We start from the raw sequence: 27,024 nt of genomic DNA on the forward strand, positions 1-27,024 counted from the left end.
ACTGGCCCAAGGTCACCCAGCAGCTGCATGTGGAGGAGCGGAGACGCGAACCCGGTTCCCCAGATTATGAGTCTACCGCTCTTACCCACCTCTAGTCACATGCAGAGGAAGTCTGTCCCAGCCCAGAAGGAAACAGGAAGTTTACCTGCTGGCTGGACAAACATTCCGCCCCATGTGTAAACACGTTCACTCTAGGAATGTTGTACTTGACTGCTCTTGCGTTTCAAATCCCACAGAAAGGTCTGCCCATAAGCCAGGAGGACACCAGCACCTAGTTGTAGCTCTTGCAACTTTGCCCATCCTCCTGCGATGCTGATGAGGACACTTAAGCAGCCAGCCAAGGTCACAGTCTCACAAATGAACTTGTCTGACTAGTCTAGCAACCTCCGCCATTAGACCTCAACCCTTCACTGAGCACAGGACCCTAAGAATCGGAAGGGACTCAGGGCATCATCCAGACTGCCCCCCACCAACCCACAACATCCCTCTGGAACTGGTACCTTTGGCTGATGATGGGATGGCTTGGCGCTGCTACTCGACTGCAAAAGACTCTAAACTGGTGCCTTTGCCAAAGGGCTTGGCCCACATCCTGCACCTGGAAGTTATGCCTGGAAAGGAAGGGGGATTCAGAGCACCAAGCCCTCCTCTCCTGTAAGCCAGCCAGCTGCTCAGAATCCTTCTCTTGGAAAAGTGGTGCTGGTCTACGAACAACCTCCTCCTCCTCCTCTATGTCCCTGGTCTTCCCTTCTTGATCCTTTGTTTTGACTGGAAATATTTCTTCTTCTGACACAGGTTTATGACTCCTGACACTGGTCCTTCATGCTTTGGCAACTTCTGGATTAGCAGGACCTCAGCATACAGGCCTATGAGCCCTCTCTGTTAGACAGTGAAACAGACGACCCCCAAAGGGGGTGGACTTTCATTCATTGGAGGTTTTTTTAACGAGGTTTGGGTGGACATCTGCATGGGGGTAGCCAGGATTTTTGTGGGGATGCAGGACTTTTGATAGGGACGCGGGTAGCGTTGTGGGTTAAACCACAGAGCCTAGGACTTGCCGATCAGAAGGTCGGCAGTTCAAATCCCTGCAAAGGGGTGAGCTCCCATTGCTCGGTCCCTGCTCCTGCCAACCTAGCAGCTCAAAAGCACCTCAAAGTGCAAGTAGATAAATAGGTACCACTCCGGCACTGCTCTGGTTCTCCATGCTTAGTTCTGCTGGCCACATGACCCGGAAGCTGTCTGCGGACAAACATTGGCTCCCTCGGCCTAAAGAGCGAGATGAGCGTACAACCCCAGAATCGTCCGTGACTGGACCTAACGGTCAGGGGTCCATTTACCTTTTAGTACTTTTGTTGGGTGGGGGCATAATTGGTCAGTTAGTTAAGCATTTCCATTGCTTTAGAAGAGTTTGGATTTGATATCCCGCCTTTCACTCCCTTTAAGGAGTCTCAAAGCGGCTCACATTCTCCTTTCCCTTCCTCCCCCACAACAAACACTCTGTGAGGTGAGTGGGGCTGAGAGACTTCACAGAAGTGTGACTGGCCCAAGGTCACCCAGCAGCTGCATGTGGAGGAGCGGGGACGTGAACCCGGTTCACCAGATTACGAGTCCACCGCTCTTAACCACTACACCACACTGGCTTTACTTGCTCTAGAAGGGGGGGGTAACTGCCCCCCCCTATGCCCATGGCCACCTGTCAGGGATTCTTTAGCTGAGATTCCTGCATTGCAGGGAGTTGGAATGGATGACCCTTAGGGTCCCTCCCAAACTCACAATTCTAAGGTTCCCTGAAATCTCTCGTAAGCCCCTTTCATGGCTCTTTAAAAATGACTTCATTAGTGGGGAGAATTTTTAGGGCTTTTATTCTTCAAAACAGCGCCGAGGTGGGGCCTGAGAACGGGCTGTCCTTCCATCTCCCCCCCCCCCCACGACTTTGGGTGAATCATACTCCCCCTCCCGGGCTTGGGCCCTTTCCCAGAGAGAAGGAGGGTGAGGCTTTTGTGCCCTGGCTGGGCGGGGCTCTGCCGGCCCCCTTTGGGCAAAGTGCCTGAGGAGGGGGCGGCGGCGGCGGTGTAGAGAGCAGAGCTGGCCTCTCCGGACGCGCCTCTGCCAAAGCGGTTTGCATCCCGGGCGCTTCCCCGCTTTCAGGACCTTCTCTGCTCAACAGCGCAGTGCGCTGAGCGGCACCGACCATGAGGGTGGCAGGGCCGCCTCCCCGCTCCCAGGTGGACAGGTGAGTCGGGGATGGGGCGCTTGGGAATATAGCGCCCCCGCTGTATTCCCATGCGCCCCCACGGAGTCCGCTGTGCTTCGACGGGTAGGGCGCTGTCGGGGTTTAAGCAGAGGCTCTGCGCGTTCGGAAGAGCCGAGGGGCGGCCGCCCGCTTTAAAGGGCCTTCCGACGGCCCCCTTTGCGCAGCGCCGGGCACACGGTCCTCAAAGCAGTCGTCGGCCGTGGCGAGTGAGGAAGGATAACGCATCACGCACCTCCCGGGGCGCTGGAGTTGTGGGGAGCTGTGGGATTCCAGAGCCCCAGGAAAGATGGACAGGAGACACTTGGGCGGAATCAAGCTTCTGTGCAAGGGCCAGCGGCTGCCCTCCTCTCCCCGCGAGGTGCCAAACTCTGCCTAGGAAGAGTGAAGCAGCCCAGGTGGCTCAGAAAAGCGAGCCAAACCACATTTAGAGAGGGCTGCGGGGGGTGCGCGCGCGCGATCTTCAAAAAGGCTCTGCTGGCACCTTCTCCTGGACACACAGCCATCTTCCAGAGAGCTCTGAAATTGAGCCTCTCTGGTGCATTTGGGTCGCCTCTTGCGTTCCGAGACCTGGGTCCACCGAGATAGCACCCCCTTCCCCCTCCCTGGAGCCCAGGTCCTTCTCCCCTTCTGTACAGCCTCGGGGTTGCCCTGAGTTAAGGGGTTTCTCTCCTTCACGCAGAGAATGAAATCTGGCAAGCTCGTCGGCATGGTCTGCAGACTCTCGGCGCCTGGCTCTCTGCTTCTCGGACTGCTGGTAAATTTGCTGGAGGTGGTCGCGGAGGGGGGGCAGGCAGACGGCGATCCTTCTGCCCAATGGCTGGGTGGCGGCACCGGTCTCCCGTTCAAGACTCCCGTGGGGCACGGACTGGGCCAGTTCGTGAAGTGGTGGGCTGTCAGGGGCGACTTGCCACGGTGGCCCTTCTCTGCCTCCACAGCTGGGGGCAGCAAGACTTCTGAATTTGAGTTGCTGGAAGCTGCAGGGAGAGAGCGTGCTCTTCCGCTCCGGTCCTGCTTGCACGCTTCCCGCAGCAAGAGGCACTGGGTTGGTCACTGTGAGAACAGGACCCTGGTCTAGATAGTCCTCCTTTGGCCTCTCCTCATGCTCTGATGTGGGGCGTGGGTGGCGCTGTGGGTTAAACCACAGAGCCTAGGACTTGCCGATCAGAAGGTTGGTGATTCAAATCCCCACGACGGGGTGAGCTCCCGTTGCTCGGTCCCTGTTCCTGCCAACCTAGCAGTACAAAAGCACATCAAAGTGCAAATAGATAAATAAGTACCGATCCAGTGGGAAGGTAAACGGCGTTTCCGTGCCCTGCTCTGGTTCACCAGAAGTGGCTTAGTCCTGCTGGCCACATGACGCGGAAGCTGTACGCTGGCTCCCTCGGCCAGTAAAGCGAGATGAGCGCCGCAACCCCAGAGTTGGTCATGACTGGACCTAATGGTCAGGGGTCCCTTTACCTTTACCATGCTCTGATGTGGAGGTTTGGAGGACGGGTAACAACCTTAAAGGTCAACAAACGTTTGCCATCCGCCTCCATAGATTCTAGTCTGCAAACGCTGCAGTTAAGTCATTTCAGGTCTTATTGAGTGGGGTGAGGAGGGGTCTTTTAAGGTGCTTATGTGTATTACCTTACTTGCTTCAAAAAATATTGTTATTACATTTATATCCCACCTTTTTTCTCCATGAACCCAAGGGTGGTGTCCATGGCCCTCCCCTTCCTTGTTGAATCTTCACAACAGCCCTGTGAGGTGTAGTCTAGGCTGAGAAGCAGCGACTGGCTCAATGTTCCTCAGTGGGTCTGCCCTACTTTCCAGAAAGCACTTCTTTGCTGTCCTTACTCTCTGCATTCATGTCCCCCCTCAAGGCTCTCACCCACAAAGCAGCCCTGCAAGGTAGTCTAGCCTGAGAGGCAGAGGCTGCCCCCCCCCAGGGAAGCTTCATGCCCCTCCTGGCCCCTCTGCGGAGCGGGGCCCTGGCCCTGGATGCCTGCCCCAGATGCTGACCCACAGAAGCTGGTGTCCTCATAAATTTGCCCATTAAAAAAGTTGCAGCAAGGGACTGTTTTTGCCACGGCAGATAAAGCCATAAATCTTTTGGTGGTTTATCAACCTGTGTCCCCAAGTGCTGTTCAGCCCTGCGGATTGGAGAGCCCTGGCTCTGTCCTGTTCACACAAGCACTTGGCCGAGTGAGGCACTTGCAGGATGTCCCAATGTGCTCAATTTCCAGAATCCTACAAGTATAGAAGGCGGCAGGCAAAGTTGTGACTTGGGGGAACAATCGGAAACTCTTGTGGAACCTTAAAGGCCAAGAAATGTATTGCTGCGACTCCAACTCACTCTACCAGGTGCCTGAATTGAAATCTTAGTTGGGGGAAGCGGTATGGTGGGAGCAGAATGGCAAGGAGATGCAATAATTAGTCAGTGACAATTAAGGCTTAAAGGTAAAGGGACCCCTGACCGTTAAGTCCAGTCGCGAACGATTCTGGGGTTGCGCGCTCATCTCGCTCTATAAGCCGAGGGAGCTGGCATTTGTCAGCAGACAGCTTCCAGGTATGTGGCCAGAAGGACTAAGCCGCTTCTGGTGAACCAGAGCAGCTCATGGAAACGCCATTTACCTTCCCACCGGAGCAGTACCTATTTATCTACAGTGGTACCTCAGGTTACATACGCTTCAGGTTACAGACTCCGCTAACCCAGAAATAGTACCTTGGGTTAAGAACTTTGCTTCAGGATGAGAACAGAAATTGTGTTCCAGCGGCGCGGCAGCAGCAGGAGGCCCCATTAGCTAAAGTGGTGCTTCAGGTTAAGAACAGTTTCAGGTTAAGAACAGATCTCCAGAATGACTTAAGTACTTAACACGAGGTACCACTGTACTTGCACTTTGACGTGCTTTCGAACTGCTAGGTGGGCAGGAGCTGGGACTGAGCAACGGGAGCTCACCCCATTGCGGGGATTCAAACCACCGACCTTCTGATTGGCAAGTACTAGGCTCTGTGGTTTAGACTACAGAGCCACCACACATCCCTTAAATATATATTAAGGCTTAAATATATGTTAAACTGGCACAGCTTTAACCTTTTACAGTAGCAGGTTGGTGGTAATTGACCTAGAAGCCTCTGAAGGACACTTTGCTCAGAGGCACTTCATTCAAAGCATTTCCTTCAGCACTTTTATTGGCCATATTGATGAGGGCTAATCTCCCACCCATCCCAAATAAGGCAGTACACTGTAATGGTTAGATTCTTGTACTATGACCAGGGAGACCAAGGTTTGAATCCCCCCCCAACTCAGCCATGAAGCTCCCTTTGGGTGACCGTGGGCCAGTCCCTGCTTCACAATGTTGTTGTGGAGATGAACTGAGGAGTGTTGGATAGTATACATTACCTTGAGCTCCTTGGAGGAAAAAGTGGTAAAAGCATGCAGTAAGTAAGTAAGTGAAGGAAGGAAGGACGGATGGAAGGAAGGAAGGAAGGAAGGAAGGAATTGCCACTGCTATTCTCCCATTCCTTTGCCATGCAGATTGCTGTCTGATGACTGGGAGGATGGAGGAAAGTCTCCACCAGTCTCTTTCTCAAGGGGAAGGGGGTGGTACTGCTCTTACCTGGGAGAGGCCTGCTCCCAAACACAGCAGCTGAGTTTCCTTCACAGGTTGGCCTTCTCCCGAGAAGCACACTGGCGTTCGCCATACCGGCTGAAAACCGCACAGCAAGGGGTGAGTATCCTGAGTTGTGCTTCTGTGTGTTTATTTGCAGAAGTCGGCATCCAGGTTCCTCATTGGGCAAGGCAATCTGAGCACGGGGCACCAATTGTGGCCCAACTTTACAGGGGCTGTATTGTTTTTTCCTTGATTTGTTGGCCACTCTGGAAGCTTTTTCAGCTGAACAGCAGGGTAAAAGCACTTTGGAAAAAATGAATGATAAAATGATGCCAGCCAAGGGACTTCTTGGCAGAGGATGTTGAATTCACCATAGGGGGATGCTTATCCCAGAATCATAGAACTCCCTTCCGTCCCAGAATCATAGAATCAGAAGGGACCTGGAGGATCATTTAGTCCAGCCCCCTGCAATGCCGGAATCACAGCAGCTACTTTATCTTTCCCTCCACGTGGTTCCCCTGCAGATCCTGGCTCCGTCCCCCAGATCATTGAGATGCTGGGAGATGTGTATGAATACGTGCCCATCCTCCAGGACTGGTGGCACGCAGACGGGTACTGCCAGCAGCGCTTCGCTCGGCTGCCATCTGAGCTGGCGTCTCTTGGGGAGAAGCTGCAGTCCTACCAAGTCCAGAGCGCAGTCTGGCTGGATGACCGGGAGGTGTTCCTGCAGAAGCCGAAGCAGAGGCGTGAGTAGAGATAGGCTGCCCTACTGAACCTAAGAGAAGCCTGCTAGGTCAGGGAATTGCCCACCTGGTACAGCAACCGGCTCTCACAGTGCCATGTGCACCTGGGCGCCTGTGGGAAACCGGGGAGAAGGACATGCGCATCAGAGCCCTCGCCCTCCCCTCCTGTGGCTTCCTAGAACTGGTATTCAGAAGCATGGCTGGCCCCAACTGGGGAGGCCAGAGCACAGCCATACTGGGCTAGCCATTGACAGCCTCTGCCTCCTCCTTCTCCACCTCTCCCTTCTCCTCCACTTTTCTCCTCTCTTTCTCTTCTTTCTCTTCTCTCCTCCTCCTCTCCTCCTCCACCACCACCACCACCACCCCTCTCCTCCTTCTCCTCCTCCTTCTCCTTCTTCTCCTCCTCCTCCATCTCCACCTTCTCCACCTCCCTCCTTCTCTCCTCCTCTCCTCCTCCTTCCTCCTCCTCTCCTCCTCCTTCTCTCCTCCTTCTCCTCCTCCTCCTCCTCCTCTTCCTTCTCCTCCTCCTTCTCTCCTCCTCCTCCTCCTCCTCCTCCTCCTCCTCCTTCTCCTCCTCCTCCTCCTCCTCTCTCTCCTTCTCCTTCCTCTCCTTCTTCTCCTCCTCTCCTTCTCCTTCCTCTCTCCTCCTCCTCCTCCCTCTTCCTCTCCTCCTCCTTCTCCTCCTCCTCTTCCTTCTCCTCCTCCTTCTCCTCCTCCTCCTTCTCCTCTTCCTTCTCCTCCTCCTCCTTCTCCTCCTCCTCCTCCTCCTCCTCCTCCTTCTCCTCCTCCTTCTCCTCCTCCTCCTTCTCCTCCTCCTCGTCCTCCTCCTCCTCCTTCTCCTTCTCCTCCTCCTCCTTCTCCTCCTCCTCCTCCTCCTCTTCCTTCTCCTCCTCCTTCTCCTCCTCCTCGTCCTCCTCCTCCTTCTCCTCCTCCTCTCCTCTTCCTTCTCCTCCTCCTTCTCCTCCTCCTTCTCCTCCTCCTCCTTCTCCTCCTCCTCCTCCTCTTCCTTCTCCTCCTCCTTCTCCTCCTCCTCCTTATCCTCCTCCTCCTCCTCCTTCTCCTCCTCCTCCTCCTCCTCCTCCTCTCCTCCTCCTCTTCCTTCTCCTCCTCCTTCCTCCTCCTCCTCATCCTCCTCCTCCTTCTCCTCCTCCTCCTCCTCTTCCTTCTCCTCCTCCTTCTCCTCCTCCTCTTCTTCTCCTCCTCCTTCTCCTCCTCTTCCTTCTCCTCCTCCTCCTCTCTCCTCCTCCTCCTCTCCTCCTCCTTCTCCCTCCTCCTCCTCTCCTCCTCTTCCTTCTCCTCCTCCTTCTCCTCCTCCTCCTTCTCCTCCTCCTTCTCCTCCTCCTCCTTCTCCTCCTCCTCCTCCTCCTCCTCTTCCTTCTCCTCCTCCTTCTCCTCCTCCTCGTCCTCCTCCTCCTTCTTCTTCTTCTCCTCCTCCTCCTCCTCCTCCTCCTCCTCCTTCTCCTTCTCCTCCTCCTCCTCCTCTTCCTCCTCCTTCTCCTCCAGGAATTGGTCCAACCCTCTTCTAAAGGCATCCATGTCGGTGGCCATCAGAGTTCCATAGCTTAACTCTCTGCACTGCAAGAAGAAGGCCTTTCCTTTTATCTGTCCTGAATCTTCCATCGTTCAGCTTCACTGGACAACCACAAGTTCCAGTGTGATGAGAGGAGAAAAAAATTTCTCTCTCCACTTTCTCCTGGCCATGCATAATTTTTATAAAAATCCTATCATGTAACCCTTCTTTGCTTTTTCTCTCAAACTAAGAAGTCCCAAATACGACAACCTTTATTCATACAGAAATCACTCCGTCCCATAGATCATTTGGGTTGCCCTTTTCTGAACTTTTCCCAACTCTACAACGCGCTTTTTGATGTCAGGCAACCAGAACTGTTTTAAATGTTGGGTCATCATGATCATCATCATCATTTTTCATTTGTATACTGTCTTTCTATCTTACAATACTCAAGGTGGTTTATAAGCTGAAGAAACAAAAAATGTACATCTTATAACAATCTAATGCAATACAAAAATGTGATAATAAAACAAAACTTTAAAATAGGCAACCTCCATCAAAAAAGTAACATCATTAGAATAGTATTAAATAATAATATCAACATATAAAAGTTAAACAGAAATCCACTCAACGGTTACAATAAATAATATCTAAACTATAATCACTAAAACAATGGCAAGCCACAGTACATAAAACAATACAATACACATTGAGAAGCAGAGACTAGAGGGTGGGGCAAGGCAGGTGGAAGGAGGCCTTGCCTGATGGAGTCTCTCTCCTCACAGTCCTTGGTCACCTCCCCATCTCTCTCCCCCACCCCCAGGAAACATCTCTGCACCAATCCTGGTCTTCAAGAACAAAACGGACACCAAGTTTGTGAAGGTCTTAGCCGACTTCCCAGAGATGCCCGCTGTGAGTGCCTGCGCCCACGTCCAGTGGGACCCTGAGGCTGTGGAGATCTCCACTGTCTTCTCCTACGCGGTCCCGGCTTTCATCAACGAGTTCCAGTTGCGTGGCTTCGTCGACGAGGATGGCTTCGTCCGGTTTGCCATCATCCTCCATGGGCACCACTCCCCGTACCTGCCCGTTTTTCGTGCTGATGGGCAGTGGCACCACTTCTGTGTCACATGGCAGCATCAGAATGGGGCATGGGCCATCCACGCTGACGGGAAGGAGAAGGCCTCAGCCACAGGGCTTTCAGCCTCCCATGCCGTGGATGGCCACGGGACGTTCATTATCGGGCAAGACCAGGATTCCCTGGGTGGGGCCTTCAAGGAGAAAGAGTCCTTCAGCGGGAACCTCACTGGTTTACATGTTTGGCGGAGGGTCCTCAGCAGGGAGCAGATGGAGAAAGTCCGCTCCTGCATCCCTATTCAAGAGAGCCTCGTGTTTGCCTGGAGCAGCGACATCCTCGAGGTGGAAGCCAGCATCCAGCAGGCCACAGTGCAGCTCACCTGCCCAGGTAAAGCGCTCTCGGGTTGTGACTGCACCAGCCGTCAGAATCTGGTCTGTGATGAGCTGGTTGATTTGCATGTCCCTCTTTTTAGTTGGTGTGGCTGGTTATTTGCCTATATTGGATGGGGGCAGGAGAGAAAGCTGCCCCAGGACAAGGGTGGGGATCCCTGTGGCCTGCAGACCGTGGCCAGTGATGATGGGAGTTGTAGTCCCAACTGGAGGGCCACCGGTTCTCCTTCCTGGTTTAGGAGGCATCTTGGGCTGGAAGAGCTTTGAACTCTCTTGGGTCTCCAGTTCTCACCATTGGCTTGTTGAGATAGGCAGGTAGATACCTGCCGGGGTCTTCTTTCTCCAAAAGTTGAAGATGTCCATGGCAATCGGGTTGTGTGACTCAGCTACCTGCAAGTACACAAATGGCAGAGTGTATTTCGAATAAAGTGTGTGGAGCAGGAGCAGATGGCGGGGAGGGGCGATGGCTGCGACTGGACCTCCTGACAACTCAACGCCACTTACCTGGAGGCCGTGGGGGAGGGGTGGGGCGGCAGGGAGATGGGGCAAACGCATCAACAGGAGAGCTGGGTGGAAGTAAGATGCTTTATCAGGTCCTAGTGGCAGTGAGTGCCGGGCGCTGCCTGGGAGTTTTTAGGAAATAAAAAAATTGCAATTTTAAAACTAAAAATAGCGTGATTTGTGATTTTGGACCCATGACACCAAAAGTGGGTAAACCCATGCCACAGTCGCGTTTTGGTCTGACGTCTTGATTCAAAGCGACACCTAGAATCCAAGACGTTGGCAGAGCCTGCCAACTCCGCCCTCAGGAAACCGAATTCGGTGACGATGCTTCGAGGGGCGTCCCAACCTATAGAAAACAAACAAACAATTTCCCAAAACATCTGGTAGACGGAGAGTGTTGTTCTTGTTCTAGCCCAATGGTTGCCATTAATTTGATTCTGAATTGATTTTAGAATGAATTGATTTCAGAATGCTGTGTTACTTTTATTGTTGTTAGCCACTCTGAGCCCGGCCTCGGCTGGGGAGGGCGGGATATAAAATTATTATTATTATTATTATTATTATTATTATTATTATTATTATTATTATTATTCTCCTCCTCCTCCTCTCCCAGGGCCTGTGGAGGAATGCCCAATGTTTCAGGTCGTCCAGGGAAGCCTCGCTTATTCTCCTTGCCTGCAGCTGCTACCTTTTGTCTGCCATTACAAAAAAGGTATGGCGTTTCTGACTGTCCTTATCTCCAGGCTCAAACTGTGGCCCCCGGTCCCCTTTCCTTTCTGCCAGCAGTCGGTGGAGCAGAGGGAGGTGGGTGGAGCAACAGGTGTGTCTCTTACTTTGGTCAGTATGGTCCCATCTGCACAGTGCATTAAAAGCACTCCCCGCCCTCGAAATAAGAATAATGGGAACTGTAGTCCACTGAGAGTTCTGAGAGTTGTTAAGAGCCCCCTGTTCCTCCCGAAAAGCTACAATCACCAGAGGGGTTCACCCCCTCTTCCCGTTAATTAAAACACAAGCCACTTTTTATTAATGGGAATGTTTATTTGATAATGATAATGGAATATTTATTTACTTAAATGCTCATATTCCTCATGCCAAAGTGCCACAAGGCTGGGAGCCAGGGATCAGATTCCATTTCCCCCGGAAGAGAGTTCCAAGGTTTTGGAGCCAGCACTGGGAAGGCCCTGTCATGCCTTGTTCAGCAAGGAAACTGTGCCTCTGAAGCATGTCTTCATCACTGGGTTGGTTTCCAGGGGAGAAGGGGTCCTTTTGGTATCTCCAGCTGTTGGATCAGCCTGGATTTGTGGTCAGACTGGGGCCTTGAGAGACACTGGTTCAACTCCCCCCTTGACCACAAAGCGCTCTGGGTGACTTTGGGCCAGTTGCTCTCTTTTGACCTTGTCTACCTTGCAAGGCTGTGGAAAGAATTATTATTATTATTATTATTATTATTATTATTATTATTATTATTATTAAAATCCTGCATATGAAGATCACAGGGCAGTTTACAACATGAAAATACAACATGAAAACACAAATTACATAGCATAATAGCAAAACAACAACACCCCTCCCCCAATATCAAACTTAAAAGGCCGTAGATGGCTTAATCAGCCAAAGCCCTAGTGGAATAGGAATGTTTTTGCCTGGCTCCATGAAATGGGCAAGGTACTAACTTTGTAAACCACCTTCCACAACCTGTCAGGAGTTCAGCCTACACTCGAGTAGGACCCTGGCAGAGACACGTGCCCGACTGGCATGTTCCCTCCCTCCTGGTCTTTCGTTCGGGAGCTTCAAAAGCTTTCTTCTGCCCGAACATCACAGCGACCGATGCCAACAGCCACCGGCACACTCAGGGATCCGCAGAGTTTGCACAACTTGCGTGACAGACCTCAGCAACTCAGCATTTTGGCTAATCTACTTTATTTACGTATCAACACACACGGAGCACTGCAACATGGCTCCCTCTCTCTCTAGCATCAGACAGCAAAGAGAAAAAGGAAAAAGGACAATAGTCCCACTTCACAGAACACAGTAAAACAAACATCCTGTCTCCATCACTTCCCACTCTGTGGAGTAAAAAAATATACCATCATGTGAAAGACAACAATCCCATGACTGCAATCGCGGAGCAGGAATTCTAACACAACCTTCCATTTGCATGTCTGTTGTTTCCCCCTCAGATCTTTATTTGCAGTTGAAGAAAACACAGTCGAAACCTGTCCCACAGCTCATAGCTCAGGTTAATGCGCGAGCGAATGCGACAGTGGTGAGTAAAGCATTGGCCTCATCCCAGACGCCTGAGGGCTTCCACCTGTGGCTCAGCGTCACTGTGTTGCTGGCCAGGCCTCACGGGCCCTGGAGCCTTTACTCAGGGCCCCCAAGTGTTTCCTGGGTGAGTCGGTGGGGAAGTTGGTTTCTGGGAGAATTTGGGTTGGACCTGAAGATCCATGGAGTCCCTTCCAACGTCAGAGTTCTGTAATTTCTGTAAGAAGCTACCAGACCCCTGAGCCATCTTGCTGAGTGCTGATGGAGGCTATATTATATATATATTAGTTTTTTTTAAAAAAAATTCATTTTCAACACTAGTTAAACATACTTTTACATCTTATACAATTTTTTTTTACTTCCATCAATCACGTCTGAAAATTTTCCAATCTATTCACTTAATATACATGTCTTACTTTCACTATTACCTTTAAATCTCATAACTAATATCTCTGTTCTTTCTCTGCAATATTTCATCTATTTCTCCTTACAAAACTAGTGTAATTTGTTGATTCCAGTTGCTCTTCAAATAGTTTGTATATTTCTTCCAATCTTCTGTCAATCTCTGGTCCCGCAGGTTTCAAATCCTTCCTGTCATTTTGTCTAATTCTGCGTAGTCCATTAATTTCGTCTGCCGTTCTTCTTTCGTCGGAATTTCTTCTTCTTGCTTCCATTTCTGGGCTAACAATACTCTTGCCGCTGTTGTTGCATATAAGAACAATTTAACATCTTGTCTATTAATATCCTCACCTATAATACCAAGTAAAGATGCTTCTGGTTTTTTTAAGAATGCATATTTCAACATCTTTTTCATCTCATTATATATCATTTCCCCGAAGTTTTTTACTTTCTTACATTCCCACCTTCAGGATGATTTCTGGCAGGGGCCATTCGTAGCTCTACCTGGAGATGCCGATGGGGGGTGGGGGGTTGAATCTGGAACCTTCCTCACACAAAGCCAGGGCTCTTCCACTGAGCCACAGTGAGATGGGAACACGTGAGATGTATCTAGCCTTGTCCCAGGAGACCCACGGTGGGCAAAGCTTCTTAAGCTCTGGTGGTGGGGCACAGGCAGCTATTGGCACATCTTCTCATCTCACCTCTCCACATTGCCCCTCTTTCCTCCCACCCTACCCCACCCCTTGGATTTGTGGCTTCCCTAAAGTGGCTTCCGTTTGTGCGCTGCTCCCAACCCAAAATCCCCAAATAACAGATTTTGGAAGCATGGCTACTAAAAAATACTTCAAATACGGCTTTGTGCAGACAGGGCCGTCTTACCCATAGGCACTAGGGCTGCAGGGCGCAGGCTGAGAGTCCAGGGCCTGAGAGTTGAGTCTGGGGAAGAGTCTGTCCGTCGGTCAGAGTGACGTGATGGGCTCTTCTGCTGCAGGCGGCTCTGTGCCCTGAGTGTGGGGGCGACTGAGCCAGCAAGACGCTGAGGTGACTGGCCAGATCTGTCTTCCTGTGTGCCTGGGACTGGGCAACCTGGGGGGGGGCAGACGCCAGGCGGATCTTTGCACCCCGACGCCACATATGCTTAAGACAGACCCTGTGTGCAAATCACACACATCTTGGTGGATTTTTCCAAAAGGGGAGGCACACACAAAACCCCTCACCCACCCTGCCCCCATTTACCGTATTTTCCGCTCTATAAGACGCCCCAGACCACAAGACGCACCTAGTTTTTGGAGGAGGAAAACAAGAAAAAATATATTCTGAATCCCAGAAGCCAGAACAGCAAGAGGGATTGCTGTGCAGTGAAAGCAGGGATCCCTCTTGCTGTTCTGGCTTCTGGGATAGCTGCGCAGCCTGCATTCGCCCCATAAGACGCACACACATTTCCCCTTACTTTTTAGGAGGGAAAAAGTGAGTCTAATAGAGCAAAAAATATGGTAGTCCCCCCTTCTCTAACCTGCGGGGGGGGGTCTTGTTTCTGGCTACAGATTCCCGAGAGTGTTTTCCAGGCAGAAGTCCGAGCTGTGGACATTTCAGTAGCCGCTGGTTACTTAGGGGTGTTGGAGACAGTACTGACGGACGCTGAGCCTCCTTCTCTGGAGCCGGCTTCTCTTCTGGGCATCTTGCAGCTGCTGAAGGAGGTCTCAGACATGGATGCCAACGAGCCGGAGGAACTGGCGACGCTGGAGCAGCTGGGGCAGCACTACGTGGCAATTGCCGGGGCAATCCTGGAGGAGCAGAACGCTGAGGAGTGGTCCGAAATAAAGCCGGTAAAATCATGGCTTCCTAGAAGTAAGGGGGACGGGTCTGGTGAGCCCCAACGTTTGAGGCAGGAAATCCAGAAAGCTGAAGCAGCCCTGATAGTCCACCATCCCTTTCCGTCCTTGAGAGTATGTGGTCAGACCAGGACCCATGGGAGACCCTAGGGCCATGAAGATGACAGAGGTGACCTTGGAAGACAATGCAGGCCTCTTAGTAATGTTGATGGCATTTGACCATTGTACTGTGGAGAGTGTATTAACTTAGAGTCTCTGCGTGTGGCTTGGGAGCTGCAGAGTCAGGGGAAAAACAATGCTGTCCAGGGTTGTAAAGACTGCGGAGAGAATAACTGGGTGCACTCTTCCCACCTTGGATCAAATCTACGCTTCCAAGTGTCAGAAGAAAGCTGCAGAGATAGCGCAGGATAGTGCGCACCCCAGAAATGATCTCTTTCAGCTTCTGCCTTCTGGAAGAAGGTCCGGGGTTATCAAGACTAGGACCAGCCGCCTGAGAAACAGTTCCTACCCAAATGCGATTTTGGTTTTAAACGCAGTATAAGGAGTCTCTATAGGAGTATATTGTATTTTAAAATGAGGTTTCAGAGTTTTTAGGGGTTTTTGAATGTCTTATGTAGATTTTTCAATTTCATTGTTCTGTATGGGACAATGACAATAAAGATATTGTATCGTATCGAAGTCCCACTGACCTCACAGGGTGGTTGTTGGGGTGTTAAATATGGAGGGCATATCTGGAGCTCCTTGGAGGGTTTTTTGGCGGGCGGGGGCAGGTGGGACAGAAACACAATAAATAAACAAACAAACACTAGATGGTTGTCCGGCCTCTGCTGGAAGATTTTCAGGAAGGTAGAAATATATAAGGAAATAAATATCCCTGGGTACACACCCTAATTAAATGAGTTGCATCACACCTACGCTCACACCAGTTAGGCTTCTGGGCAGAATTTTACGCAACTGAATATGTACTTTATTACATGATTTACTACATTATTCCACAACATCCATTTCAATGCAAAGGAAATGCAATTCAGTTTGGAAGGGCAGTTCATAGAATCAAAGGACTGCAGTTGGGAGGGATTCCTCAGGGTCCTCTAGTCCAACCCCCTGCAGTGCAGGAATCCCAATTGGTTCCATATCATTGGCAGGCTGAACACAACAAAGGCGAATACCAATCATGTTCATTGATTTCTGCTCCAGACATGGGGCAAATAAGCAAACTCTGCTTCCGTTTCCATCAGGATTATCTGACGCCTCATACCACCTCCCTCTGTGTGACTGGCTCCATTCTTAAATCCTCCCTGCTATCAAGAAGCTTCCCTAATCTTTGACCGAAATCTAGCCTCCAGGAGCTTAAGCAGCAGAGAAGTCATAGGATCATAAAACTGTCGTACACTTGGAAGGGACCCCAGGGGCCATTTCGTTCCAACCCCCTGCAATGCAATAAGCAGCCTTTGCTCTCTTCAATGGGGCAGCCCCTCAGAGACTGGAAGAGTGCAATAATAATAATAATAATAATAATAATAATAATAATAATAATAATAAGGCAGCCCTGCTCAGGGAAGTTTTGAATGTGAGACATTTTAATGTATTTTTAATCTTTGTTGGAAGCCTCCCAGAGTGGCTGGGGTGACCCAGCCAGATGGGCGGGGTACAAATAATAATAATAATAATAATAATAATAATAATAATAATAATAATAATACTTTATTTGCTTCCAACAAAATATTAAAATACAGTAATGCATCAAACATTCAAAGTTTCCCTAAACAGGGCTGCCTTCAGATGTCTTCTAAAAGTCTGGTCGTTGTTGTTCTCTTTGACATCTGATGGGAGGGCGTTCCACAGGGCGGGCGCCACCACCGAGAAGGCCCTCTGCCTGGTTCCCTGTAACTTGGCTTCTCGCAGTGAGGGAACCGCCAGAAGGCCCTCAGCGCTGGACCTCAACGTCTGGGCAGAATGATGGGGATGGAGACGCTCCTTCAGATATACTGGACCGAGGCCGTTTAGGGCTTTCAAGGTCAGCACCAACACTTTGAATTGTGCTCAGAAATGTCCTGGGAGCCAGTGTCGGTCTTGAGTTCACTGCGGGGGGAGAGCCAGGGAAGCCCATGGGCAAAGCTGGTTGATGATGATGATGATGATAAGGTTTGGGCCGCTGCTCCTGTGCTTTTCAGATCCTTGATGGACCCATGACAGTTGTGGAAAACATGGACAAGATGGTTTCCAGCCTCCATCAGCTCCTGAGTGCAGAGAGGCCCAAAGTCACCATCCGGAGTAAGAACGTTGGTGAGTAGCAGCAAGGCTCTGGGGTGCAGCGGGAGGAAGAGCCTGGGTAATTGTCAAAGCAAATTTGATGCCAGAAATTCAGTAGGAAAGGAATTGAAAATAAAACTGCAAATATCCTAATGCTGTTACACAAATCTGTGGTGCATCCCCCACAGTACTGTGTAGATGCAGATAGGTAGCCGTGTTGGTCTGCCATAGTCAAAATAAAAAAATTCCTTCCAGTAGCACCTTAAAGACCAACTAAGTTAGTTCTTGGTATGAGCTTTCGTGTGCATGCACACTTCTTCAGATACACTGAAACAGAAGTTGCCAGATCCTTCTATATAGTGAGAAGGATCTGGCAACTTCTGTTTCAGTGTATCTGAAGAAGTGTGCATGCACACAAAAGCTCATACCAAGAACCAACTTAGTTGGTCTTTAAGGTGCTACTGGAAAGTACTATGTAGAGTAAAGGTAAAGGTAAAAGGTAAAGGGACCCCTGACCATTAGGTCCAGTCGTGGCCGACTCTGGGGTTGCAGCGCTCATCTCGCTTTACTGGCCGAGGGAGCCGGCGTACAGCTTCCGGGTCATGTGGCCAGCAGGACTAAGCCAATTCTGGCGAACCAGAGCAGCACATGGAAAAGCACTTGGACGTGCTTTTGAACTGCTAGGTTGGCAGGAGCAGGGACTGAGCAACTGGAGTTCACCCCATCGTGGGGTTTCGAACCGCCGACCTTCTGATCGGCAAGTCCTAGGCTCTGTGGTTGAACCCACAGCACCACCTGCGTCCCTACTGTGTAGAGTACTCACCTCAAAAAGGATACTGCAGGGCTGGAAAAGGTTCATAAAATGCAACCAAAATGATCTGGGGGATGGAGGGACTCCCCTATGAATGAAGGCTTGCAGAATTTGGGGCTTTTTAGCTTTGTGAATGTGGAAATTGTGGATAGTAGGAGAGGATAGATAGATAGATAGATAGATTGATTAAATAAATATTGTCCTCCCTCCCTCACACTAATGAGTCAGAAGCACAGTCCAGTATATAACAGGAAGCTAGTTGGTAGATTCATTTGCATCACTTTACATAAGCAAACCAGGGTTTGATCCTGGTAAATTCCCCTTTTATCCCTCTTAAAAGGAATAAAGACACTACAGTCTTCTTTAAAAGTAATGATAGGAAGTTTACTTACCTTCAGTTCACAGTAGGTTCCCTGAGGGCAGGCTTTTAGCTTGGAGTTACAGAAAAGAGATGTGGAGATTTGAGCCCGTGTGCTGCTGGCTGAGAGCCAGCAAACAGCAAAATACATCAAGAGAACAACATCAAGAGAAAATGGTCCAGAGAGAGAGATGGTTGTGTGATCCTTTTACAGGGTCTGCCAGGGTCACGCCCATCTACCTGGTCACACGCAGGGGGAGGATGCTCCAGACCAGGTGGGGCAGGAAGTCCTCCTGGCTGGAGTAGCATCCCCCTGTGTGTGTCCACTCTGGGCAAACAGGAAGTGTTGTACTTGACTGTATTAAATTCCAGAGAACTAGTGAGTAACAGATGACACTATTAAAATATATAAAATGTACATCCCATGGAGAAAGTGGGCAGATAAATCCCATTTTCTCCCTCTCTCGTGGCACCCAAACATGGGATATCCAATGAAGCCTAAAGTTGGAAGAGTCAGGCAAAAGAAAGTCCTTCTTCACACACCACATAGTTAAACTGCGGAACTCACTGACACAGGGGGCAGTGGTGTCCACCAACTGGGATGGCGTCTGAGGACCACCTGATGGGAATTGCAGGAGGAAAGAGTTGCTCTCATGCTTGGATCCTGCTGCTGGGTTTCCCTCGGGGGCAATCCTGTCGGGATTGATATCCATTGGCTTCATCCAGCAGCCTCTTAATATGCTCTTATGTCTGAATGAGTTTGCAGCCAGCCTTGTGTCCAGTGCCAGATTTACATATAAGCTAAACAAGCTATAGCTTAGGGCCCCACTCTCTCGCGGGGCCCCAAAAAATTTAAAGGGGGGGGGAAACAACCTGGGTGTACATTTCCAAAATATGAGATAAAAAACAAATAAAATAAAACCTACATACAGTTAGAGCTTAATAATTATTTCACTATTAATATACTTCTTCTTAATTGTATTTCACTATTAATATACTTTTTATTAATTGTATTTCAATTCAACCATTACTTTGATAAAATACATATTTTGTTATGTGCAAGTGGCTTGAGATACCTATTAGGTCCATATATTACCATATGGCATATATTCAACATAAAAAAGCAGCTACCATTTGTTGTTGACAAAGGACAGCTGGACATATCAAGGGCCCCATTACCTTCAGGAGCTGAGGTCCTCACCAAACCTAAAACTCACATGAAGGCATGTAAGCCACATTTCCCTATTGCTTCGGGAGTGAGGAAGCTTTTTCAGCCCGGGGGCCAACATTCCTTCTGGTTAGCCTTCTGAGGGCCACATGTCAGAAGCGTAGGTGGAGAAGCTACTGCAAATAACTGCCTTTGTGCGGTAGGTTAGTTCCTACACACACTGCTCTGGTGCTCGGATCCTGCTCGAGGGTTCCCCACCGGGTCATCTGATGGGCCGCTGTGGGAACAGGGCTAAATGGACCATTGGCCAAGGGGTGCCAACTTGAATAAAATATTGTGGGGCGCCAGGTAAGCCCCACCTTGCATAACTGATCACATGACGCAGTGCACACGCACCATTTGCATGGGAATGTCCATCCACTTTGTGGAGGCCTGGCCCCTCAAATATTTTATTGTGGGGTCCGAAGCCCCCCTGACCCCTAGGAGCAGGCTCCTGTGTCTCTGGCCCGACCCAGCAGCCAAAGAACAGCTCTTCTCAGCCTCTTCTCAAGTAGTCTGCGATTCCTTAAGCCTCAGGATTTCAGGCTACTGTAACAGGCCATTTTCAGCCTGCAGGTTAGAGCTGGGTGACAGCAATGATCTGCAGCCACAAATGGCCTCCTATTTAACACCCTCTTAAGTGTTTTAGACTACAAGTCCCATCAGCTCCAGCCAGCATGGTCAAAGGGGAGTTGTAGTCCCACAACATTTTGAAGATCAGCCAGGATGGTGACATTTGACGCAGGTGCCACAAGAGGACGCCATGTGGAAGAGGAGATACCGAGTTCTCTGGTTTTGCAATTTATCTTGAGCTATGATAAGAAAATGACACTGATTGCAGATAAAAAAACGCACAGATTATACTCAAGGGCAAAGCGCATAACTTACTTATCTTCACAAAAAGAGGAAAGTTTTTCCTCCGCAAGCGAGCATTTTTCTGAGGCTAAGTCACAGAAGGAACATATTTTCGCCCCAATTACTTATAAAGTGGATGGGGGGGCGGGAGGAAGAAGAGATCTCAAGTACAAAGCAAGGCTACTTTGCTAGGGCAGACCTACCAAGTGAAATATTGAGCAGAATTCTGTCCCCCCACTGTTAGACTAACAATGCATGAATTGGAAAAAACTTATGTCATCTAGTATAACTGAATTTCTAAATTTGTTATGGGGTTAAGCGTTATTGGGCCCACACATGTAGACGCTCTTTCCCTGCTCATAGATGTGCAGAGATGTTTTTAAGTGAGAAAAGAGTGGCGCTCTTGTGTGGGGAAGCAGTTGTATTCAGGAGAGCCTCCCACCTCCCCTTCCTTGCCGCAACTGCTGCCAGCTGAGTCTGACTTGACGGTTAGATATATGCTCTTTAAAAGGTAAAGGACCATTAGGTCCAGTCGTGGCCGACTCTGGGGTTGCGGTGCTCATCTTGCTTTACTGGCTGAGGGAGCCGGCGTACAGCTTCCGGGTCATGTGGCTAGCAGGACTAAGCCGCTTCTGGCGAACCAGAGCAGCGCACGGAAACGCCATTTACCTTCCCACTGGAGCGGTACCTATTGATCTACTTGCACTTTGACGTGCTTTCGAACTGCTAGGTTGGCAGGAGCAGGGACAGAACAACGGGAGCTCACCCTGTTGTGGGGATTCGAACCACCAACCAAGTTCTAGGCTATGGTTTAACCCATAGCGCCATCCGCACCCCTAATATATGCTCTTAGGCTCCGCTTTTTCTGGGTCCAAATGCCCAATAATTCCTTTGAGGGGAAATGGCTTCCCCATCAGTTTTCCTATCACACTCTCGTCTCCTGCATTTCCACCCGTGATCTTTCCTTTCTCCTGCGCTTGGAAGGGGAGCCTCTCCAACGGTCTTTTAAGTGGGTGGTCTGTTTGGCTGCTGAAGAGGTCAGACCTTTCCTTGCAGGTAGCCCAGTATCTTCCAAGATGACACTACCCTTGACCCTTTGCTCCCCAGGAGTAGACGTGCGACGTGTCTCTCTCGACCGAGCAACAGCTGATGGCGCTGCGTACATGATGCTGAACCAAGGCGCTCCAGACCAGATCGAAGTCCCAAGGGAAGAGGTGGAGAGGCTGAGAGTGAGAGGTGGAGAGGGGGTTTACTTATTTCTAACGTATTGCCTTCTGATGCCACTTTTCCTGATTCTGCCCCTGTGAGGGAGGTGAAGCTGAGAGGCAGCGACTGGCCCCCAAGGTCACCCAGGGAGCTTCAGGGCTGAGCGGGAATTCGAACCCTGGTCTCTCCCAGGGCCTGCTCCAACACTCTGACCCCTGCGCCCAACGGCAGCAAGGTTAGGGTTAGGGTTAGGTATAGGGCTAGGGTTACGGTTAGGGTTAGGCTTAGACCTAGAGGTAGGGTTAGTGATAGGGTTAGGGGTTGGGGTTAGGGTTAGGGATCGGGATAGGGTGAGGTTAGGGTTAGGGTTAGGGGTTAGGTTTTAGGGTTAGGGGTTAGGGGTTAGGGGTTAGGGGTTAGGGGTTAGGTTTTAGGGTTAGGCCTTAGGGTTTGGGTTTGGGTTAGGGGTTTGGGTTAGGGGTTAGGTTTTAGGGTTAGGGCTTAGGGTTAGGGGTTAGGTTTTAGGGTTAGGGGTTTGGGTTAGGAGTTAGGTTTTAGGGTTAGGGGTTAGGGTTAGGGTTTAGGTTATAGGGTTAGGGGTTAGGGTTAGGCTTAGGGGTTAGGTTTTAGGGTTAGGGATTAGGGTTAGGGTTATGGTTAGGGTTTAGGTTTTAGGGTTAGGGTTAGGGGTTAAGTTTTAGGGTTAGGGTTAGTGTTAGGGTTGAGGTTTTAGGGCTAGGGGTTAGGGTTAGGGGTTAGGTTTTAGGGTTACGGTTAGGGTTAGGTTTTAGGGTTAGGGTTAGGGTTAGGGTTAGGGTTAGGTTTTAGGTTTTAGGGTTAGGCCTTAGGGTTAGGGTTAGGGTTAGGGGTTAAGTTTTAGGGTTAGGGTTAGGGTTAGGGGTTAAGTTTTAGGGTTAGGGTTAGGTTTTAGGTTTTAGGGTTAGGCCTTAGGGTTAGGGTTAGGGGTTAAGTTTTAGGGTTAGGGTTAGGATTAGGGTTGAGGTTTTAGGGTTAGGGCTTAGGTTTAGGTTTAGGGTTAGGGTTAGGGTTAGGATTAGGGTTTAGGGTTAGGGTTAGGGTTAGGGTTAGGGTTAGGGTTAGGGTTTAGGGTTAGGGTTAGGGTTTAGGGTTAGGGTTAGGGTTAGGGTTTAGGGTTTAGGGTTAGGGTTAGGGTTAGGGTTTAGGGTTAGGGTTAGCGTGAGGCCTGGTGGTGTAAGCTTGGACTGGAAGGTGAAACTGAACTACACTAGAAATTAATAGGGTTTAGGATGAGGGCAGCCTGACCATTGTAGTCCATGTGCTGATAACCTTGGGGCTGGGCTACTGCCATGCACTCTGTGTGGAGCTGCCCTTGAGCCCAGTGTGGAAGCTGCAAATGGTGCAGGATGTGGCGTCCAGATTGCTGATGGGGTCCCCTGGCCAACAATAGGTGGCCCCCTTGTTAAAACAGCTGCACTGTCTGCCCATCTGCTACCAAGCAGGTTCAATGTCCTTGTAAAAATTTACAAAGCCCTGGTCAACTTTGGTCCAGCGAACCTCAGGGATTGCCTGAACTCTTATATTCCAGCTCAGTCATTCAGATAATCTGCAGGCACATTGCTGGTCATTTCCCAAGATGGGGAGGCTCATTTGACAATAACAAGAAACCAGCCTTTTAGCGTCAAGGGCTGGTCCTGTGGAACACTATGCCACTAGAGATTCAGCGGGCACCTTCTGTGCCAACTTTTCGAACACCTGCTTAAAGCTTTTCTATCTTCTATTGCTTATGCAGGCAGTTAAGAATATGTCTTCCCACAGTAGCTATCTGGTTTAAAGTTTTAAAATATGGTTTCATCTGGTTTTTATTGTACAGTATGTGCAATTGCTCTGCCTACTTTGGCCTCTGGCCTCATCCAGCAACAGTGCCTGAAGGTTATCCACAAGGGATTGAAAAAGTTTTCACAACCCCGGCTTGTACAGATGGCTTAGAGAGCTGGTGATCTCATTGTTTTCTGTTCTGCTCTGAAGCATAGAATTTTTACTTGATAATTATCTGTGGCGTTTGTTTTTAGGATGTTGTTCATTGCTTAGAGATTTTCTTCTCTAAAGGTTTTTACTGAAGTAAATCAAACAGAGCAAAACAATAAAAAAAAATCCTAGAAGTGCAAAAAGGCAGCACAGTATATCTGAGAGAGACTCAATATTTGGTTGGTGAGGCACTTAAGACCGTCAGAAAAGCCAAATTTCACGTTGTCTGTCTCTGTGTGTTGCATGTAAGATGAAATCCCACCAAACAGGGTATGTCATAAGGGAAATGATTTGATATTGCTTTATATATCTTTGTAACTTTGTACTAATATAACAACTAAGAACTTTAGTAATATTTTGTTTGAGTTGCCTGTTTTTTGTACATCACTCACAGATATTTTTAATATGTTAAGTGAGTGGTGTAGAAATTAAATAATCAAAAATCAACATACATGATGCAAATAAATGGCAGACAGCCTGGTCCCTGCCACAACCAGGCCACAACAAACTTCTGTTACTTCCCACCCAGGTCTTGATCACTAAAACAGAACCTAAAATTGTCATTTAAACCCTTAATCATTTTGGTAGTACAGCTTGTTCCCTAAGTTTTATGGCAGTCGCACAGAATTTGTCCACCCTTAGCTTTATCTCTAGATCTTTCTCCTCTACCAGGAGTTTTAGACACTGCAGTTCGGACCCATTTGGAGATTTCTGTATAGCAGGGATGATAAGTACCAAATGTATATCCCTGTAGAAACGACGGCATAACAAGACATGAGAGACAGTTCCTACCTCCATCAAGCTGCAGGGGCAGACTCGTTCCACGTACGGTTTACCCTCAAATCTGCCCTGAAATAAGGCAGATGGCAGCACGTTCAATCTAGCGAGGGTAAATGACTGTCTGTATTTAGGTATTTGTAACTTTGACAAATAACTTGCTGGAGTAAATCCTCTCCCATTATCTTTTATTGCTGGGTGTTTATTCATCTCGCTCACTGTTGTGTTTTATGATTTTTCTGATACTGTAAGTGAGCCGGAACTGGTCTGTGACCGTAATAATAAAATTCATTCATTCCCGCCCAGGTCTGCGCCAGATCACCATGACCAACACCTGGTACGGCTACAGTTCCCTCCAGCGCCTTCTCACCAGTGGCAACGCTGTGCTCCAGGATGCAGCCGTGTCAGACGGGGGAAGGAGGTAGGTGAGCCGGGTCATAGCTCAGGCCTTTCCTACCTGCCCCAACCTCCTGATTTATTTTCCACCCAGCTCCTTTAGTACCCTGCAGCTCATCAGGTCCTGGAGATCTGAATTCATTTGAAGTAGCCAGGTGTTCCCTTACCACCTCTTTTCCTATCTTGGGCTGCAGCATCTTCCAGACATCGTTGATTCAGTTAGCACCAGGTTGGGCATCGCTTTCCTTGTGGGTGAAGACAGAGGCAGAGTAGGTGTTGAATAGTTCTGCCTTCTCTCTTGTCATGCAATAGCATTTCCCCGTCTTCTCCATGCAGAGGACCCTCCTCTTGCTTGTTCTTCCTCTTGCTTTGGACATAGCCCCCAACCCCTTTTTTATTATTTCTAACCTCTCTTGCAAGCCTGAGCTCATTCTGAGCTTTAGCCAGCCTGACTTTCCCCCTGCAACTGTTGGCTACTCATCCATACTCCTCCTTAGTGATTTCCCCCTTTTGCCATTTCTTAACTCTCAGCTCATCTGTAAGCTCCTTATGCAGCCACAGTGGTTTCCTTAGATGCCTCCCACTTTTCTTTCTTGTTGGAATTGTCTGCAATTGGGTCTTCAATATTTCTCCTTTTGGAAACTCCCATCCATCTTGGACTGCCTTCTCTTTGAGTATTTCTGACCATGGGATCTCACCCAGTAGCTGCCTAAGCTTTTTAAAATTGGCCTTCTTAAAGTCCAGAGTGAATGTCTGACTACCCTCAGTTTTCCCTTGCCTCTGTATCATGAAACCCAAGAGTCCTGGTGAGGACCAGGTCCAAGATAGACGATCCCCTTCTTGCTGCTTCAACCTTCTGGGAAATGAGACAGTCAGCGAGGCAGTGGAGGAATTTGTTGGACCTTACATTCTTGGCAGAGTTTGAATTCCAACAGATACTGGAGAAGTTGAGGTCTTCCATGACCACTATATCTCTCCTCTCCTCTGAACATGTGCAGAGGAGGGCAACCAAGAGGATTAAGGGTCTGGAAACTAAACCTTACAATAAGTGCTTGAAGGAGCTGGGTATGTTTAGCCTGGAAAAGAGGAGACTGAGGGGAGATGTTATAGCTATCTTCGAATATCTTAAGGGCTGTCACAGGGAAGAGGGAACAAGCTTCTTTTCTCCTCCTCTGGAGGGCAAGACTTGAACTAATGGAGATTCCGACTAAACATTCATGACAGAGGTCCATCCAACCTCTACTTTATAACCTCCAAGGAAGGAGAGGCCACCACCTCCTGAGGGAGACCGTTCCACTGTCAAACAGCACTTTACCATCAGAAAGTTCTTCCTGATGCTTAGTCAGAATTTCTCCTTTGTTGTAACTTGAAGGCACTGGTTTGAGTCCTCACCTCCAGAGTAGGAGAAAAAAGCATTCTCCTTCTTCCATGGGACAGCCCTTGAAATATTTGAAGTTGGCTCTAACATCTCCTCTCAACCTCCTCTTTTCCAAGCTAAACAGACCCAGCTCCCTCAACTGTTCCTCATGAGACTTGGTTTGCAGATCCTTGATCATTCTTGCTTGCCCTCCTCTCCACACCTTCCAGCTTGTCAATAAACTGGACACTTGCCCAGAACTGGACGCAGTATTCCTTGTGTGGTCTGGCCAAGGCAATGTAGACTCACCTGAGTTAGGTGGACCAGTGATTTTTCTTGGTCCTCAAGCAAATAATGGCACCATTTAGCCAAAGCTAAGCAGGTCCAGGTCTGGTCAATATATAGGTGGGTGACTACCTGGGAACCAGATGTCTGTTTCCATGATGGAAAGAAGGATGTATATTAGGGTTGCCATGCTTCAAAAAGTGAAAACCCAGACACCAAAGTTGTTGCCTTGAGATGAAAACTGCAGAATCGAATCGTCTGGTTTTTGTGGGGGGTGGACACAAGGTGGCACTGTCACCATTTGCATTTCAGATAGGGAGGCGGAGCTTCTGTGGGCATGGGAACGGCAGAACTGGTTTATGGGCTAGGCAGGTGTGTGAGAGTGATTGTGGCTCATTCCCTCTTTATATTAATTAAAACAAGTACTAGGTTGGCGAAAGGAGAAGTCCAGGTCTGCCCAGGCAAAGGTATTTGCGTATGTTAGCAATTCGTTTTGCAGCAAAAACACCTTCAAGGTTTATTCTTGTATCTAATGCAGAAGCTCATGCCTGTTTAGGTGCCACAAATCTCATCCGTGTTTATCTTAAGAATCTGCAGCCTGGCTTTTTCCTTAAAAATAAAAAATAAAAATAAATATTCAGGGCGCTTTACAAAATTCAGCATAAAATCAGGAAATAACAAAAGTTTGCTACGAGACCCTCAGGACAGCAATGAGCGTTCGTGAATTAAGCAGAATTGTCTGTGCAGCACACCTACAAATACAAATTAATGACTATTGAAAGCTCAGGTGAACAGAATGAAATTGGCCCTGGAGTCTAAAAGTGAGGGTCATCATGGCACCTCTGCTGCTTGTGGAACGCTCTCCCCGGGGAGGTGCCATCGTTACAGATCTCCAGCGCCAGGCGAAAACATTCCTTTTAAACCAGGCCTTTGGCTTTTACCTATGCC

General features: G+C 49.2%; 1 protein-coding gene across 7 annotated transcripts in view; it reads left to right on the plus strand.

Moving 5' to 3' along the window:
* The first annotated feature begins 2,094 nt into the window (after positions 1–2,094).
* ADGRD2 (adhesion G protein-coupled receptor D2) overlaps positions 2,095–27,024 on the plus strand; it is a 65,504-nt gene continuing 40,574 nt past the window's right edge. For 6 of the 7 annotated variants that reach the window (XM_082208837.1, XM_082208839.1, XM_082208841.1 and 3 more), the window contains exons 1-11: positions 2,095–2,230; positions 2,931–3,005; positions 5,901–5,964; positions 6,372–6,593; positions 8,924–9,562; positions 10,682–10,780; positions 12,249–12,334; positions 14,277–14,558; positions 16,739–16,850; positions 21,105–21,284; positions 24,345–24,459. In XM_082208837.1, the coding sequence (XP_082064963.1) occupies positions 2,934–3,005; positions 5,901–5,964; positions 6,372–6,593; positions 8,924–9,562; positions 10,682–10,780; positions 12,249–12,334; positions 14,277–14,558; positions 16,739–16,850; positions 21,105–21,284; positions 24,345–24,459 (1,871 nt within the window). In that variant the 5' untranslated portion in view covers positions 2,095–2,230; positions 2,931–2,933. The remainder of the gene's footprint in view (positions 2,231–2,930; positions 3,006–5,900; positions 5,965–6,371; positions 6,594–8,923; positions 9,563–10,681; positions 10,781–12,248; positions 12,335–14,276; positions 14,559–16,738; positions 16,851–21,104; positions 21,285–24,344; positions 24,460–27,024) is intronic. The other variant, XM_082208840.1, reaches the window with a different exon arrangement.

Source organism: Podarcis vaucheri (genome assembly GCF_965113315.1).
Source record: "Podarcis vaucheri genome assembly, chromosome: Z".
NCBI classification, from domain to species: Eukaryota; Metazoa; Chordata; class Lepidosauria; order Squamata; family Lacertidae; genus Podarcis; species Podarcis vaucheri.